General features: G+C 40.3%; 1 protein-coding gene across 7 annotated transcripts in view; it reads left to right on the top strand.

The window, feature by feature from the left end:
- LOC118367188 (nck-associated protein 5-like) overlaps positions 1-17,205 on the top strand; it is a 120,352-nt gene that overhangs the window by 29,776 nt on the left and 73,371 nt on the right. For 6 of the 7 annotated variants that reach the window (XM_052493911.1, XM_052493912.1, XM_052493915.1 and 3 more), the window contains 3 exons: positions 305-373; positions 10,451-10,489; positions 16,453-16,572. In XM_052493911.1, the coding sequence (XP_052349871.1) occupies positions 305-373; positions 10,451-10,489; positions 16,453-16,572 (228 nt within the window). The remainder of the gene's footprint in view (positions 1-304; positions 374-10,450; positions 10,490-16,452; positions 16,573-17,205) is intronic. The other variant, XM_052493913.1, reaches the window with a different exon arrangement.

Genomic DNA, 17,205 nt, shown 5'->3' with positions numbered 1-17,205 from the left:
TAGAATAGTAAGCAAAGAGGGGATGTACAGAATGTGTTGTGAACCAGAAGGGTTCTTCAAAGGGTTCTACAATGGGGACAGCTGAGGAACCCTTTAAAGTTAGAAGAAATAACAAACAATTTAGAGAAATAACAAACAAGAGTATAAGAGTTACCTTCAGCTCAGTCAAGAGCTGATGTGTATACAAGTGGTGTATTTATCTGTAATTGTTTACAGATTTATATTTATAATATATTTATATGGACACGCAAAGGTGTTTTTTTGTGTACATATTCAGTATATCTGGAGGTGTTTGCTATTACAGGTGGAGAACTCTGCCTTGACAAAGGAGAACGACAACCAGAGGAAGCAGTATGAACGCTGTCTGGATGAGGTGAGTGACTCTTTCTTTCTCTCTCAGACGCACTGACACACAAAAACAGACACACTCACAGAAGAAGACACAGATACACATACTCACACAGTTAAGTTAACAATCACAAGCGGAAGCACTTTTACTCATCCCTTTGTAATTGTATCAGCCCTTCTCAACCCATATTTACATGAGTAAAAAGATGCTTATCAAGATATTGATCAAAGTAAATGCTCTGTCGATGCAGTGCCAGAATCTAGATTGCAATCAGCTGCTGGATGAGACACAAGCAAGAATCAGGGGCAATTTATGCCAGAACTGGCATAGACTTTCAAGTTCACCAGAGTGTTTGCATCTCAATTGGCCTTATGTAGTGCACTACTTTTGACCAGGGCTCAGGTCAAAAGTAGTGCAGTATGTAGGGAATAGGGTGCCATTTGGGCTGAAGGCAGTGAGTTCGCTGGGTTTACTGTAAGCTGAAATGCTTTATAGGGTCTGGAAAGGATGAGAAATTACTGCAGTCTCCTTATGGAAACAGACAGTCTGTTTCTGAGTCTGTTTCTAACCAATTGTTCAGGTTTTTCAATCTGTTGAGAGTTAAAGCAGCAGGTAGTGGTGCGGCAGGTAGCCTAGTAGCCTAGTGCGTTGGACTAGTAACCGAAAGGTTGCAAGATCAAATCCCAGAGCTGACAAGGCGCAGTGCCAGAATGTAGATGGTCATTCTGTCATTCTACCCCTGAACAAGGATGTTAACCCACACTAACCCACACTTGAAAATAAGAATTTGTTCTTAACTGACTTGCCTAGTTAAATAAAAAGCTAGAATCCTTAGTTGCTACATCAATTTTTGGACGTGTAAATGAATGATATACCCATTGACTCTTCAAGAATATAACTTCTAAATGCCTTATGAGCTTAGTTGAACTGAAACCCCTAAATATAACCTTGGTTTAATCAAATGTTTGTAAACAAAGTAAATGTAAACAAACGTGTTGATAACATGATGATGAGTCCTTGCATCCATAGCTCTGTCTATGAATTTGAGAGTGGTTACATTTCTCCAGCCCCGTCCCTCAGCTTTTCACCGAAACAGGTGTGGAAAGGACACTTTGTTATTGTTTCTAAGCAGTGGGTCTCTAAGGGATGGGACCTTCTGCTCAGAAAGACTGGCTGAGAGGGATCAAGTGTGGGTTGCATGCCCTCCTTTCCTCCAATGCAAGGGCTGAGCTGATTGACTCTCCAATCTTGTTACGAAAAACTAAGAGTGGTGGATGGAATCAGGCGCAGAGAGCAGGGTTCTGTCCTTTATCAAATTTATTACACCGGTGCAACCGAAAAATGATCACGCCAACACACAGGGCGTATATAGGTTGCCAGTCCAAAACATCAGGACAAAAATAGACCAGAGAATAAAGATAAGAAAACAAATCACACCATCAAACACAGAGTAACAAAAACAAGCCCGCACAAAATACCCAGCGTACCTAGTGCCCTTAAATACCCTACAAACAAACCCTAATACAAAACAGGTGTACCCAATTAACCACTAACCAACACAAACGGAAAAGGAATCGATGGCAGCTAATAGGCCGGTGACGACGACCGCCGAGCTTCGCCCGAACAGGAAGAGGCACCCTCTTCAGCGAGGTTCGTGAACAAATCTGACAAATGGAATTGTTTTAAGAAGGTCACACCATGGGTCACTTAGCTAATTGATTTTGAATTTTAGGACCCCTTTACATATAAAAAAATATGTATATATAGAAATTATTTAATAAAATATAGCATTTTGCCTTTACTAATACAGTCCATAGAAACGCAATGAATAACACATTCATAAATGGAAAAAATACAGTAAAAAAAAAAAAGGAATAAGCAAGGAAAAATAAAGGAATACAGTTTTGAAGTGTCTGTCCTATTTACCCCTTATTTTTGTTGGCATAAAACTACCTCCTTACTTCCATTCATTTGTATGGGTTACCTTTAGACTAGTAGTGACACTTGTGGGTGTCGTAGAGCAAAACCGAGAACACCTTTGAACACCATCCAGGCTGTATCACATCCGGACGTGATTGGGAGCCCCGTAGGGTGGCGCACAATTGGCCCAGCGTTTTCCGGGTTTGGTCGGGGTAGGCCGTCATTGTAAATAAGAATGCGTTCTTAACTGACTAGCCTAGTTAAATCAAGGTTAAATAAAAATACATTGTGTTCATGAGAGTCCTATTAGTTTGTTGGCCAAACTGTTTGGATGCTACTTCGGGATGTGTCCTGGTCTGACAAACAGCGCTGTAGTTCTTCCACTTTCACCGCAGATGCGGAAGGGTGACATATGCGGATGTGGTGGACTGAGACGCAGCCCATGCAAAGACAGATATCTCTAGCTTAGACTGACAGATTTTGATCGTTTTTTTTCTTCTGGTGAGTCAATAGACTAGGGGGTTAATGAGGCAGTTACCATGGCGCTATCCTCTTGAATTTTAAGTATTCAGGTAGAAGACAAAATGTTTCGAAGCAACTGTAGTGAGAGTAATTCACTCTGTATGGGTTGAGAACTTGTTATAGTTTGTGTACAGGCTTTTTTGGCCAATCTCTCGGAGTGCTCTGTGTCATGACTTCTGAGACAAGTTGCCGTGACAGCTGGATTAAAGGGCTACATTTTCAACTGAATAAAAATGGTACCACTGAGTCTCAACTACATGTGTTGATTCAGAACCGAGTCAAGTCAAGCTAAGCTGTACTGTGTCTGCACTAGCCTAGTTATTCGTCCACCATACTTTCAGGAAAAGTGCTGAAATGAACTATGTGATTTTACAGTGGGGCAAAAAAGTATTTAGTCAGCCATCAATTGTGCAAGTTCTCCCACTTAAAAAGACGAGAGAGGCCTGTAATTTTCATCATAGGTACAAAATTAGAAAAAAAATCCAGAAAATCACATTGTAGGATTTTTAATGAATTTATTTGCAAATGATGGTGTAAAATAAGTATTTGGTCAATAACAAAAGTTTTTCTCAATACTTTGTTATATACCCTTTGTTGGCAATGACAGAGGTCAAACGTTTTCTGTAAGTCTTCACAAGGTTTTTACACACTGTTGCTGGTATTTTGGCCCATTCCTCCATGCAGGTCTCCTCTAGAGCAGTGATGTTTTGGGGCTGTTGCTGGGCAACACGGACTTTCAACTCCCTCCAAAGATTTTCTATGGGGTTGAGATCTGGAGACTGGCCAGGCCCCTCCAGGACCTTGAAATGCTTCTTACGAAGCCACTTCTTCGTTGCCCGGGCGATGTGTTTGGGATCATTGTCATGCTGAAAGACCCAGCCACATTTCATCTTCAATGCCCTTGCTGATGGAAGGAGGTTTTCACTCAAAATCTCACAATACATGGCCCCATTCATTCTTTCCTTTACAAGGATCAGTCGTCCTGGTCCCTTTGCAGAAAAACAGCCCCAAAGCATGATGTTTCCACCCCCATGCTTCACAGTAGGTATGGTGTTCTTTGGATGCAACTCAGCATTCTTTGTCCTCAACACGACAAGTTTAGTTTTTACCAAAAGGTTCTATTTTGATTTCATCTGACCATATGACATTCTCTCAATCTTCTTCTGGATCATCCAAATGCAAACTTCAGACGGGCCTGGACATGTACTGGCTTAAGCAGGGGGACACGTCTGGCACTGCAGGATTTGAGTCCCTGGCGGCGTAGTGTGTTACTGATGGTAGGCTTTGTTACTTTGGTCCCAGCTCTCTGCAGGTCATTCACTAGGTCCCCCCGTGTGGTTCTGGGATTTTTGCTCACCGTTCTTGTGATCATTTTGACCCCACGGCGTGAGATCTTGCGTGGAGCCCCAGATCGAGGGAGATTATCAGTGGTTTTGTATGTCTTCCATTTCCTAATAATTTCTCCCACAGTTGATTTCTTCAAACCAAGCTGCTTACCAATTGCAGATTCAGTCTTCCCAGCCTGGTGCAGGTCTACAATTTTGTTTCTGGTGTCCTTTGACAGCTCGTTGGTCTTGGCCATAGTGGAGTTTGGAGTGTGACTGTTTGAGGTTGTGGACAGGTGTCTTTTATACTGATAACAAGTTCAAACAGGTGCCATTAATACAGGTAATGAGTGGAGGACAGAGGAGCCTCTTAAAGAAGTTACAGGTCTGTGAGAGCCAGACATCTTGCTTGTTTGTAGGTGACCAAATACTTATTTTCCACCATCATTTGCAAATAAATTCATTAAAATCCTACAATGTGATTTTCTGGATGTTTTTCTCTCATTTTGTCTGTCATAGTTGAAGTGTACCTATGATGAAAATTACAGGCCTCTCTCTTCTTTTTAAGTGGGAGAACTTTCACAATTGGTGGCTGACTAAATACTTTTTTGCCCCACGGTATTTTTAGCAGAACCAGCATGATACAGTTCTGGTTGACACAATTACAGTTTATGATACAGTTCTGGTTGACACAATCAGACAAAAAATATTGTTATCTGTGCTCAAGTTTCTGCTTATGTTTACTGCTATGTGTGAATCTTCAGCCTTCCTCCCATCTTCCAGCTCTTATGAATATTACATAAGGAGAGCTTAACTCATTAGATTCAATTTTGCCATGTATAGCAGTGAATTAGTGGTCACTGTGATGAAACCAGCCAGTTCATCTTTGTCACCAGTAGCAACACATCAGCTATCACAGTACCCTCCAAAAGGACCACTGTCTTCTGTAAGGATATTAAGTCTAAAGTCACATTTCTAAAGCATCTCTGCCCCCTACCAGCTCACACAGTCAGCAATGTGCAGTGCACTCAACATCACTCTTGACATCCCCAAAATGTTGAATGATCAGCACGTTCACTGAAACTAAACTACATAATTGCTCAATTATATAACTGAGATCAAGTAATAAGTTCAAGCCCTTCATGACATTCTGCTACCTTCATTCATATTGCATATTCAAGGCTACCAACTCAACACATTTTTTTTTAACTGTGTGGAAGCGAACCGAGGGCCTCTCACATTAAAAGCCATATTCTTGAAAAGACAGGAGATTTCACCATGATAATAAATAGTTTAAAAAATTTGCAATGGCAAGTTGACATTGAAACGGCAAAAGAGGAGACTTGACCAGGATCCAGTCTAAGTAGAAGGTTTAATACAGAACTTTTGAAAGGTACAGGTAGTCATGAGAATGCAAAAAGCCTGATCGTTAAAAGAACACTTCAAGGTGTTGAAAGCATTCCAAAGGGATGCTGGCCCATGTTGACTCCAATGCTTCCCACAGTTGTGTCAAGTTGGCTAGATATCCTTTGGGTGGTGGACCATTCTTGATACATTGGAAACTGTCGATCGTGAAAACACAGCAGCGTTGCAGTTCTTGATACAAACCGGTGCGCCTGGCAACTACTGTCATACCCCATTCTAAGGAACTTAAAACACAATTCTTGCCCTTTCACCCTCTGAATGGACAATCCCATATCAGCGGGAAGTAAGCGTGTTGAGGGTGCTGCAGCACCCCCCACCCACCAAACAACCCCAACAAAAAACAAAGAAACAAAAATTCCACTAGTAGTGCACTGGGCCTTTACTAGTAGCAGACCGATACAGCCGTATTTAGTGAGGGCAAAAACATTTTTCCTGCCCCCATGTCAACAAAAAATTATCAACATCCTCCCCGCAACTAAAACATTGCAGCAACCCCACACCCAAACATCTTCCTGGGGCTATGCACAATCCATGTTTCAAGGCAAAAAATCATTTTTCCCTTCCCTTCCTCTACACTGATTGAAGTGGATTTAACAAGTGACATCAATAGGGGATCATAACTTTCACCTGGATTCACCTAGTCAGTCTATGTCATGGAAAGAGCATGTGTTCTTAATGTTTTGTACACTTAGTGTAGTCATGAGAATGCAAAATGCCTGAGGGTAAAAAAGGCAAGTGGCCCAAAAATTGCTAATAATTTTTCTTTGTTTTAAGATATAGTAATTCTGAATTACGCATACATGCATCAGTACAGACGATGGTTGATATGAAACTGATACAACATTCAATTGAACTATGAGAACAGTGAGACATTTTCTACTTTGGATACAGTGTGGTGTTCAGCAGCTTAAAACCTGTTTGGGATAGGGGGCGGTATTTTCACGTCCGGATGAAAAGCGTGTCCAAAGTAAACTGCCTGCTACTCAGGCCCAGAAGCTAGGATATGCATATAATTGGTAGATTTGGATAGAAAACACTCTAAAGTTTCTAAAACTGTTAAGAGGATGTCTGTGAATATAACAGAACCAACAGCATACCACCCTGCATACCACTGCTAGCTTGCTTCTGATGCTAAGGTCCTGGTCAGTTCCTGGATGGGAGACCAGATCCTGCTGGAAGTGGTGTTGAAGGGCCAGTAGGAGGCACTCTTGCCTCTGGTCTAAAAAATATCCCAGTACCCCGGGAAGTGATTGGGGACACTGCCCTGTGTAGGGTGCTGTCTTTTGGATGGGACGTTAAAACAGGTGTCCTGACTCTCTGAGGTCATTAAAGATCCCATGGCACTTGTCGTAAGAGTAGGGGTGTTAACCCCAGTGTCCTGGCTAAATTCCCAATCTGTCCCTCAAACCTAATAATCCCCAGTTTACAATTGGCTCATTCATCCCCCTCCTCTCCCCTGTAACTATTCCCCGGGTCGTTGCTGTAAATGAGAACGTGTTCTCAGTCAACTTACCTCGTAAAATAAATAGCTTATTTGGCAGGCGAAAAACCCGAGAACAAACCATCCAGGATTTTTCTTTGTTGAGGTGACCATGTTTTCAATTAGTTTTCTATGGGAATCTAGATTTCTGAGGCATCTGGTTGCAGTTCCAAGGGCTTCCACTAGATGTAAACAGTCTTCAGAAATTGGTTGATGTTTTTGAGTAATGAAGAAGTATGACTATTCAGAACAAGGGTCGAGTCTAGCGTACTGTTGTGTTTGGGGCGCGCAACCTAGCGCTCGCTCCACTTTCATTTTATCCGCTATTGAACACAATTGATTCCATCTTAAATTTTATCTATTATTTACGGTATGAAATACCTAAAGTTGTATTCGGAAAGTTGTTTGAAATGTTTGGACCACGATTACCGGTAACTTATTAGATAATGTATAATCATGTTGGGCGAGTTGGAACCGGTGTTTTTCTGAATCAAATGCGCCAAATACATTTTAGGGATATAACAACGGAATTAATCGAACAAAAGGACCATTTGTGATGTTTATGGGACATATTGGAGTGCCAACAGAAGAAGATCTTCAAAGTTAAGGCTTGAATTAGATCGTTATTTCTGAGGTTTGTGTCATGCCTGGCGGGTTGAAATATGATTGCCATGTGTTTGTTTGATAGGGTGCTGTCCTCAGATAATAGAATGGTTTGCTTTCGCTGTAAAGACTTTTTGAAATCTGACACGGTGGCTGGATTAATAAGAAGTTAAGCTTTAATTGGGTGTATTGCACTTGTGATTGTATGAAAGTTAAATATTTATAATAATTATTTCGCGCTCTGCAATTTCACTGGAGGTTGTCCAAACGTTCCGCTAGCAGAACCCCCAGCCATAACAGGTTTTAAAGCCATTTCAATGTTTGGATTGTCATGAGTTGAGGCTTCAATCTCGGTCAGCCTCCACAACAGGCAGGCGATAAAAGGTGTATGAGGATAACCTTATAAAACCTGGAGCAACACATGTGCAAACTAATCCCTTAATTATCTCTCTCCCTCTGACCAACAAACACTAGAGTTTAACCATGGCTCATGTAAGCACCTGTACTTAATGAGGGGTGTGGCCAATTTGCACCTACACTGTTCCAATGCCTGGACTGCGATCAGTAAATAAAAATGTAATAGAATAAAATTGAAAGGAAATGGTGTTGTAGTGAATGATCAGTTGAAAAACAGGGAGGGGTTGGGTTTGTGGGTAAAAAATGCAAAGCTGCCCTTTAAAATACGTCACTCATTGCTTCAAGCCACACCCCAGCACATCCACCGAATGTAGGAGACGTATCTCAAAGTCTCTTCAAGAACGTTTTGGGAAAACATGCCGTTCAGTACAAACTGTTCTGCAACTTAGCAAACGTTCAAGTGAACTGAATGCACCCCTGTTCTAAACACACACACACACGCACACACATGCACACGCACACACACACACACACACACACACACACACACACACACACACACACACACACACACACACACACACACACACACACACACACACACACACACACACACACACACAAGCAGCTTGACACAATTCAACAACTGTAGAAATGTAGATGATACTATTAACGGGGCGTCACACGGAGTTACTGGAAGTTCAGAGTTCTGACTGGGAAATTTCACTTGAACAATGCTCCAAGTCGTAATTACATGTGGGACACTCAGAGAAAATGATCTTACCCGAGTTGCCGAGTGAGTGGCGTTTCAGCACTGACCTTTTCAACTAAAAGATTTCAACAAATCCGTTTTTTAGAATTACAAACTTATCAATGCAGATAATGTAGCTAGTTTCACCATGTTGTCAATGTTGAGCAAGCAAGTTAACAGAAATGTAAACAAATTTGTGCTAAAATCTTTTGATAAATAAGCTTTTTCCGTGAATGGAAAATGTCTGGGATTTTTATTCATGAAACATGGGACCAACACATTTATCTGCTTGCGTGCGCCTCCCCTATATTGTGTTTTGGTACTTCCCTTATGCAATTGACTACACTTTACCGCACACTAACTATGCTACAGGTCAATATAGTCTATCCTGCCCTCTCTCCACTATTCATAGTGACAATATGCTAACTAGCAATCATACCACATAAAATCATTCAAAGTTGCACCAATTTTCAATTTTCATAAGCGGAGAGGCCAGGTTAGTCATTGTGCATGAAAGAACAGTGAAGAGATGAGACGGCTCAAAAAGCTACCCTCTTGATCTTGTTTAGGGACAGCACAATTATCCTACCTAGACTAGCCTACAACACCATATTGCAATGAATAATTGCTTTATTGTTTTCAAGTGAGTACAAAATTATACTCTAGGCTGTAAACTGAAGTGAAAATGTAATTTAAATAATTGCACAAATGCCCTGTGATTTGAATATTTAATTGCATTAATTTTGACAGTTTAGAAGTTAGAATGCACAGTATTAGACCAGTCTGTCTATATTTTACGTTCTGATACTGAGATGCACTGTGTGTTGCGGATCATCATTCTCCCAAGTCATCTTATAATAATTTGGCCACATATGCTCCTAGCAGGCCCAGTTATTCAGGAAGACTTAAAGCACACTCTGCTTCCTCTCCGTTCTGAGCGGCAATATAGCATCAATATTTTGAAAATCTGATTTCCACCTAGCTGATCATTGTCTGCAGCTGGCTCTCATAGTAGTGTAGGTCTAATGGAACAGGCAGGGAGAGTTAGGTCGTTCGTGGTGGTTGGCAAACCTTCTAGCCCTGAGTAGCATGGACTGTGCCACAAAAGCATGCTGAAGTGGGAAAGTCGATATCCATGTTTATAAACACAGGTTCGTTATGGTCATTGTTACTTGTGGTCATATTTTCTGTTGTTGTTAAATCGGAGGGGGAAGGTGTGCAATTGTTTTTTACATTAGGGGGGTCGTGTAAAGAATTAAAATATGTTGGGCAGGGGGTGCAAGGAGAGGCTCGTGTGAAAATATGTTTTACGTTGGGAGGGGGGGTGCATTTTATTTTTATGACACCTCAAGTTGGTGCCCCTTATTAGGAAGTTTCCCACGTCTGACGAGCATCTGAACGCTCCAATTAATGTTGTTGATAATATTGAGTGAAAATAATAAGTAGAGCCCTTGAAACAAACAACCAATTGAGACAACAATTAAAACATTGGGGAAGTGAATAAATGTCTCTCGCGAAGATCTGCTTCTTCACGCGAGCGTTATACAACAAGCCTGGAAGAATCAAATCAAAAATGTATCAGTCACATACACATATTTAGCAGATGTCATTGTGGGTGAATGTTGACTGAATGTTGTCTTAACTTTTCTTTGAGAGTATTGTTTATGCAATGTCTCTCTATTTCATTTACCTCCTCTCTCTTCCCTGTCTTCCTCAAGGTGGCTAATCAGGTGGTCCAAGCTCTCCTCACTCAAAAGGTTTGTCTTTTGTTTTGTTTGATTGAAGCATCAGTATGTCTTATCAAGTATAATGGAGGCTATGAGAGAAATAATGGTGAAATGTCATAATGATACATAGTTGTGTACTAGGTAGCAAGTCATGACTACTGAAACTGAAAGACCACATGCTCACTTTAAATGTTGGTGTATGCTTGTCAAATTTCTGCGGACTTGCCATGTATTCCATCGGCCAGCAGGTCAAATTTCACATATATATCCACTTTGGGGTAGCAAAGTCTAACGATGATTTTCATTAAGGTCCATGTCTGTAGGCTATACAGTCCATTCGGAAAGTATTCCGATTCCTTGACTTTCTCCACATTTTGTTATGTGACATCCTTATTCTAAAATTGAGTCAATTGTTTCCCGCCTCATCAATCTTCACACAATATCCCATAATGACAAGGCAAAAACAGATTATTACATTTTTTTGAAAATGTATACAAATAAAAAACTTAAATATCACATTTACGTAAGTATTGAGAACCTTTGCTCAATACTTTGTTACAACACCTTTGGCAGTGATTACTGCTTCAAGTCTTCTTGGGTATAACGCTAAAAGCTTGGCACACCTGTATTTGGGGAGTTTCTCCCATTCTTCTCTGCAGATCCTCTCAAGCCCTGTCAGGTTGGAAGGGGAGCGTCGCTGCACAGCTATTTTCAGTTCTCTCCAGAGATGTTTGATCAGGTTCAAGTCAGGGCTCTGGCTGGGCCACTCAAGGACATTCAGAGACTTGTCCCATAGCTACTCCTGTGTTGTCTTGGCTGTGTGCTTAGGGTTGTTGTCCTGTTGGAAGGTGAACCTTTGCCCCAGTCTGAGGTCTTGAGCGCTCTGGAGCAGGTTTTCATCAAGGATCTTCACTGTATGATGGTGCCAGGTTTCATCCAGGCGTGACGCTTTGGCTTTCAGGCCAAAGACTTCAATCTAGTTTTCATCAGACCAGAGAATCTTGTTTCTTATGGTCTGAGAGTCCATTAGGTGCCTTTTGGAAAGATCCAAGCGGGCTGTCGTGTGCTTTTTACTGAGGAGTGGCTTCCGTCTGGCCACTCTACCATAAAGCCCTGATTGGAGTGCTGCAGAGATGGTTGTCCTTCTGGAAGGTTCTCCCATCTCCACAGAGGAACTCTTGAGCTCTGTCAGAGTGACCATTGGCTTCTTAGTCACCTCCCTGACCAAGGCCCTTCTCCTCCGATTGCTCAGTTTGGACAGACGGCCAGCTCTAGAATAAGACTTGGTAGTTCCAAACGTCTTCCATTTAAGTACAGTACCAGTAAATATTTTGGACACATCTACTCATTCCAAGGTTTTTCTTTATTTTTACAATGTTATACATTGTAGAATAATAGTGAAGACATCAAAACTATGAAATAACACATTGAATCATGTATTAACCAAAACAGTGTTAAACAAATCAAAATATATTTCATATTTGAGATTCTTCAAAGTAGCCACCCTTTGCCTTGATGACAGCTTTGCACACTCTTGGGATTTTCTCAACAAGCTTCACCTGGAATGCTTTTCCAATGGTCTGGAAGGAGTTCCCACATGCGGGGCACTTGCTGGCTGCTATTCCTTCACTCTGCGTCCAATTTATCGTTAACCTTCTCAATTGGGTTGAGGTCAGGTGATTGTGGATTCCAGGTCATCTGATGCAGCACTCCATCACTTTCCTTCTGGGATGGCGTGTCACTGCAGAGTGCTGTTGAAGCCATCCTGGTTAAGTTTGCCTTGATTTCTAAATAAATGTTGTTGGAAGCTACAGTGTTCTTGGGGACCTTCAATGCTGCAAAAATGTTTTGATAACCTTCCCCAGATCTGTGCTTCGACACAATCCTGTCTTGGAGCTCTACGGCAATTCCTTCGACCTCGTGGCTTGGTTTTTGCTCTGACATGAACTGTCAACTGTGGGACCTTACAGTTTAAGTTGGAAGTTTACATACTCTTAGGTTGGAGTCATTAAAACTCGTTTTTCAACCACTCCACAAATTTCTTGTTAACAAGCTATAGTTTTGGCAAGTCGGTTAGGACATCTACTTTGTGCATGACACAAGTAATTTGTCCAAAAATTGTTTACAGACAGATTATTTCACTTATAAATCATTGTATCACAATTCCAGTGGGTCAGAAGTTTACATACACTAATTTGACTGTGCCTTTAAACAGCTTGGAAAATTCCAGAAAATTCTGTCATGGCTTTAGAAGCTTTGGAAGTATGACATTTACATTTACATTTAAGTCATTTAGCAGACGCTCTTATCCAGAGCGACTTATGACCACAAGCATACTTCCAAAGTTTTCTGCTCTTTTGCACACCAGTATTTCTACTTGCACATCATCATCTGCACATCTATCACTCCAGTGTTCATTTACTAAATTGTAATTACTTCGCCACTATGGCCTATTTATTGCCTTAGCTCCTCACGCCATTTGCACACATTGTATATAGACTTTCTTTTTTTTCTATTGTGTTATTGACTGTACGCTTGTTAATTCCATGTGTTGTTGTTTGTGGCACACTGCTTTGGTTTGTCTTGGCACGGTCGCAGTTGTAAATGAGAACATGTCAACTGATTATTATTATTTGACCCTGCTGGTCATCTATGAACATTTGAACAGTTTGGCCATGTTCTGTTATCTGCACCCAGCACAGCCAGAAGAGGACAGCCACCATAGCCTGGTTCCTCTCTAAGTTTCTTCCTAAGTTCTGGCCTTTCTAGGGAGTTTTTCCTAGCCACCGTGCTTCTACACTTGCATTGTTTGCATTTTGGGGTTTTATGCTGGGTTTCTGTACAGCACTTTGTGACATCAGGTGATGTAAGAAGGGCTTTATAAATACATTTGAATTGAGCTAGTCTACCTGGTTAAACTTCTTAGGGCTGAGATCCCGCTAACGGGATCGATTTGACAACAGCCAGTGAAAGTGCAGAGCTCCAAATTCAAAACAACAGAAATCCCAATATTAAATATTATATTATATTAAATATTATTATTATTATTATTATTATTATTATATTATATTATATATTATTAAATCTCCTCAATTATTTCACACCATTTTAAAGATACACTTCTTGTTAATCCCACCACAGTGTCCGATTTCAAATAGGCTTTACGGCGAAAGCACCACCAACGATTATGTTAGGTCAGAGCCAAGTCACGGAAAAACGCAGCCATTTTTCCAGCCAAACAGAGGAGTCACAAAAATCAGAAATAGAGAAAATTAGTCACAAAACCTTTGATCGTCATCAGATGACACTCATAGGACTTCATGTTACACAATACATGTATGTTTTGTTCGATAAAGTTCATATTTATGTAAAAAAAATCTCAGTATACATTGGCGTGTTATGTTCAGTAGTTCTGAAACAACCGGTGATTTTGCAGAGAGCCACATCAATTTACAGAAATACTCATAATAAATGTTGATGAAAATACAAGTGTTATACATGGAACTTTAGATACAATTCTCCTTAATACAACCGCTGTGTCAGATTTCTAAAAAGCTTTACGGAAAAAGCAAACCATGCAATAATCTGAGTACGGCACTCAGAGCCCAAACATCATTCAAAAAGTTTTAGAAAATTCAGAGTGTTTATAATATACTAATATACTAATACTATGCATATATTAGCAACTGGGACTGAGGAGCAGGCAGTTTACTCTGGGCACCTCTGGGCACCTTATTCATCCAAGCTACTCAATACTGCCCCCAGCCATAAGAAGTTAAATAAAGGTCAAATAAAAATAAATAATAATTGGAGGTGTACCTGTGGATGTATTTCAAGGCCTACCTTCAAACTCAGTGCCTCTTTGCTTGACATCAAGCATTGGAAAATCTAAAGAAATCAACCAAGACCTCATTTGGGTCTTGGCTGACCGCATATGGGTCATAACATATGACCAGATATAGCTAAATCTGGTTAACTTCAGTATGTGGGTATCATACCAAAATACAGTGCATTCGCGAAAGTATTCTGACCCCTTTTTTCCCACATTTTGTTACGTTACAGCTTATTCTAAAATTGATTAAATAAATCAACACACAATACCCCATAATGATGAAGCAAATTGTTCGAACATTTATTAAAAATATAAAACAGAAATACCTTATTTACATAAGTATTCAGACCCTTTGCGATGAGACTCAAACATGAGCTTAGGTGCATCCTGTGTCCATTGATCATCCTTGAGATATTTCTACAACTTGATTGGAATCCACCTGTGGTAAATTAATTTGATTGGACATGATTTGGAAAGGAAAGTCGGAAGTTTACGTATATTTAAACTCAGTTTTTCACAATTCCTGACATTTGATCCTAATAACAATTCCCTGTCTTAGGTCAGTTAGCATCACCATTTTATTTTAAGAATGTGAAATGTCAGAATAATAGTTGAGAGAATTATTTATTTCAGCTTTTATTTCTTTCATTACATTCCTTGTGGATCAGAAGTTTACATACACTCAATTAGTATTTGGTAGCGTTGCCTTTAAATGGTTTAACTTGGGTCAAACGTTTCAGGTAGCCTTCCACAAGCTTCCAACAATAAGTTGGGTGAATTCTGGCCCATTCCTCCTGACAGAGCTGGTGTAACTGAATCAGGTTTGTAGGCCTCCTTGCTCACATACAGTTTTTCAGTTCTGCCCACAATTTTTCTATGTGATTGATGTCAGGGCTGTGATGGCCACTCCAATACATTGTCTTTGATATTTTTTGGCCATTTTGCCACAACTATGGAAGAATGCTTGGGGTCATTGTCCATTTGGAAGACCCATTTGCGACCAAGCTTTAACTTCCTGGTTGATGTCTTGAGATGTTGCTTCAATATATCCACGTCATTTTCCTTTCTCATGATTCAATCTATTTTTGAAGTGCACCAGTCCCTCCTGCAGCAAAGCACCCCCACAACATGATGCTGCCACCCCTGTGCTTCACGGTTGGAATGGTGTTCTTCAGCTTGCAAGCATCCCCGTTTCCCTCCAAACATAACAATGGTCATTATGACCAAACCAGTTCTATTTTTGTTTCATCAGAACCGGAGGTCATGTCTCCAAAAAACAAGATCTTTGTCCCCATGTGCAGTTGCAAACCGTAGTCTGGCTTCTTTATGTCGGTTTTGGAGCAGTGGATTATTCCTTGCTGAGCGGCCTTTCAGGTTATGTCGATATAGGACTCGTTTTACTGTGGATATAGATACTTTTGCACCTGTTTTCTCCAGCATCTTCACAAGGTCCTTTGCTGTGGTTCTGGGATTGATTTGCACTTTTTGCACCAAAGTATTTTCATCTCTAGGAGACAGATCGCGTCACCTTCCAGAGTGGTATGATGGATGCGTGGTCCCATGGTGTTTGTACTATTGTTTGTACAGATGAACGTTTTACCTTCAAGCGTTTGGAAATTGCTCCCAAGGATGAACCAGACTTGTGAAGGTCTAAAAAAACAAATTCTGAGTTCTTGGCTGATTTCTTTTGATTTTCCCGTGATGCTAGGAGCAAGCAAAGAGGCACTGAGTTTGAAGGTAGGCCTTTAAATACATCCACAGGTACACCTCCAATTGACTCAAATTATGTCAATTAGCCTATCAGAAGTTTCTAAAGCCATGACATAATGTTCAGGAATTTTCCAAGCTGTTTAAAGGCACATTCAACTTAGTGTATGTAAACTTCTGACCCACTGGAGTTGTGATACAGTGAAATAATTTGTCTTTAAACAATTGTTGAAAAAGTTACTTGTGTCATGCACAAAGTAGATGTCCTAACCGACTTTTCAAAGCTATAGTTTGTTTTTTACCAGAAATGTGTGGAGTGGTTGAAAACAAGTTTTAATGACTTCAACCTAATTATATGCAATCTTACGACTTCAACTGTATAATTCTAAAGCTGGTTTATACTGTACAAAAGTGTAAACCAACCATTATTGTGTTTATGTGGGTGAATCTCCAGGACCTGAAGGAGGAGTGTGTGAAGCTGAGGACACGCGTGTTTGACTTGGAGCAGCAGAACCGCATACTGAACGTTCTGTTCCAGCAGTGGGTCAAAACATCCACCGACCCTATCTCTCAGGTAGGCTGGGCTTGGCACAGACTGGATAAAGACAAATATTGACCAGTCATAAGCATGCCCCAATCGCATTTGAGCAGGTTGAACGTGTAGTCTAGAATTGGTAGATACATTTTTTTTTACTAGTCATTTTGACTTTTAAGGTAACGATATATAGCCACTGGTTATTGAAGACTATGACTTACAAAAGTCTCATGAGCTTAGTTCTATTGTCTTACCCCAGCATAACTATAAAATTGTATTATTTTACTTTCAGGTTTCTAAAATATATAATTGTAAACAAACACTGTATAGCTTCAAAACATGGGTAGAACTATTATTTTGAGCTCATGGATAGTCAAAGCTTTCATCCAGAGCTCTGTCTTTGAATTTAAGAGCCGTTCCATTTCTCTAGATCCATCCCTTTGCTGTTTGCCAAAACAAGTTTTGTTTCAAATCTCAGATTGTGCCTTTAAAGAGAGATAGAGGTTTTCTTTAAGAGCAATAACATATCAATGCACGTTTCACCATAGAACCGTACTTGTCTACTTCAAATTCACTATGAACCTTAAGAATAGGTTCAATGAGTAATATCCAAGTACGTTATAATAATTCCAGAATAAATCAAATGTATTTATATAGCCCTTCTTACATCAG

This window comes from Oncorhynchus keta, chromosome 34 (assembly GCF_023373465.1).
Source record: "Oncorhynchus keta strain PuntledgeMale-10-30-2019 chromosome 34, Oket_V2, whole genome shotgun sequence".
NCBI classification, from domain to species: Eukaryota; Metazoa; Chordata; class Actinopteri; order Salmoniformes; family Salmonidae; genus Oncorhynchus; species Oncorhynchus keta.
The sequence above is the reverse complement of the archived record's forward strand: the minus strand, read 5'-3'. Positions and strand labels throughout refer to the sequence as shown.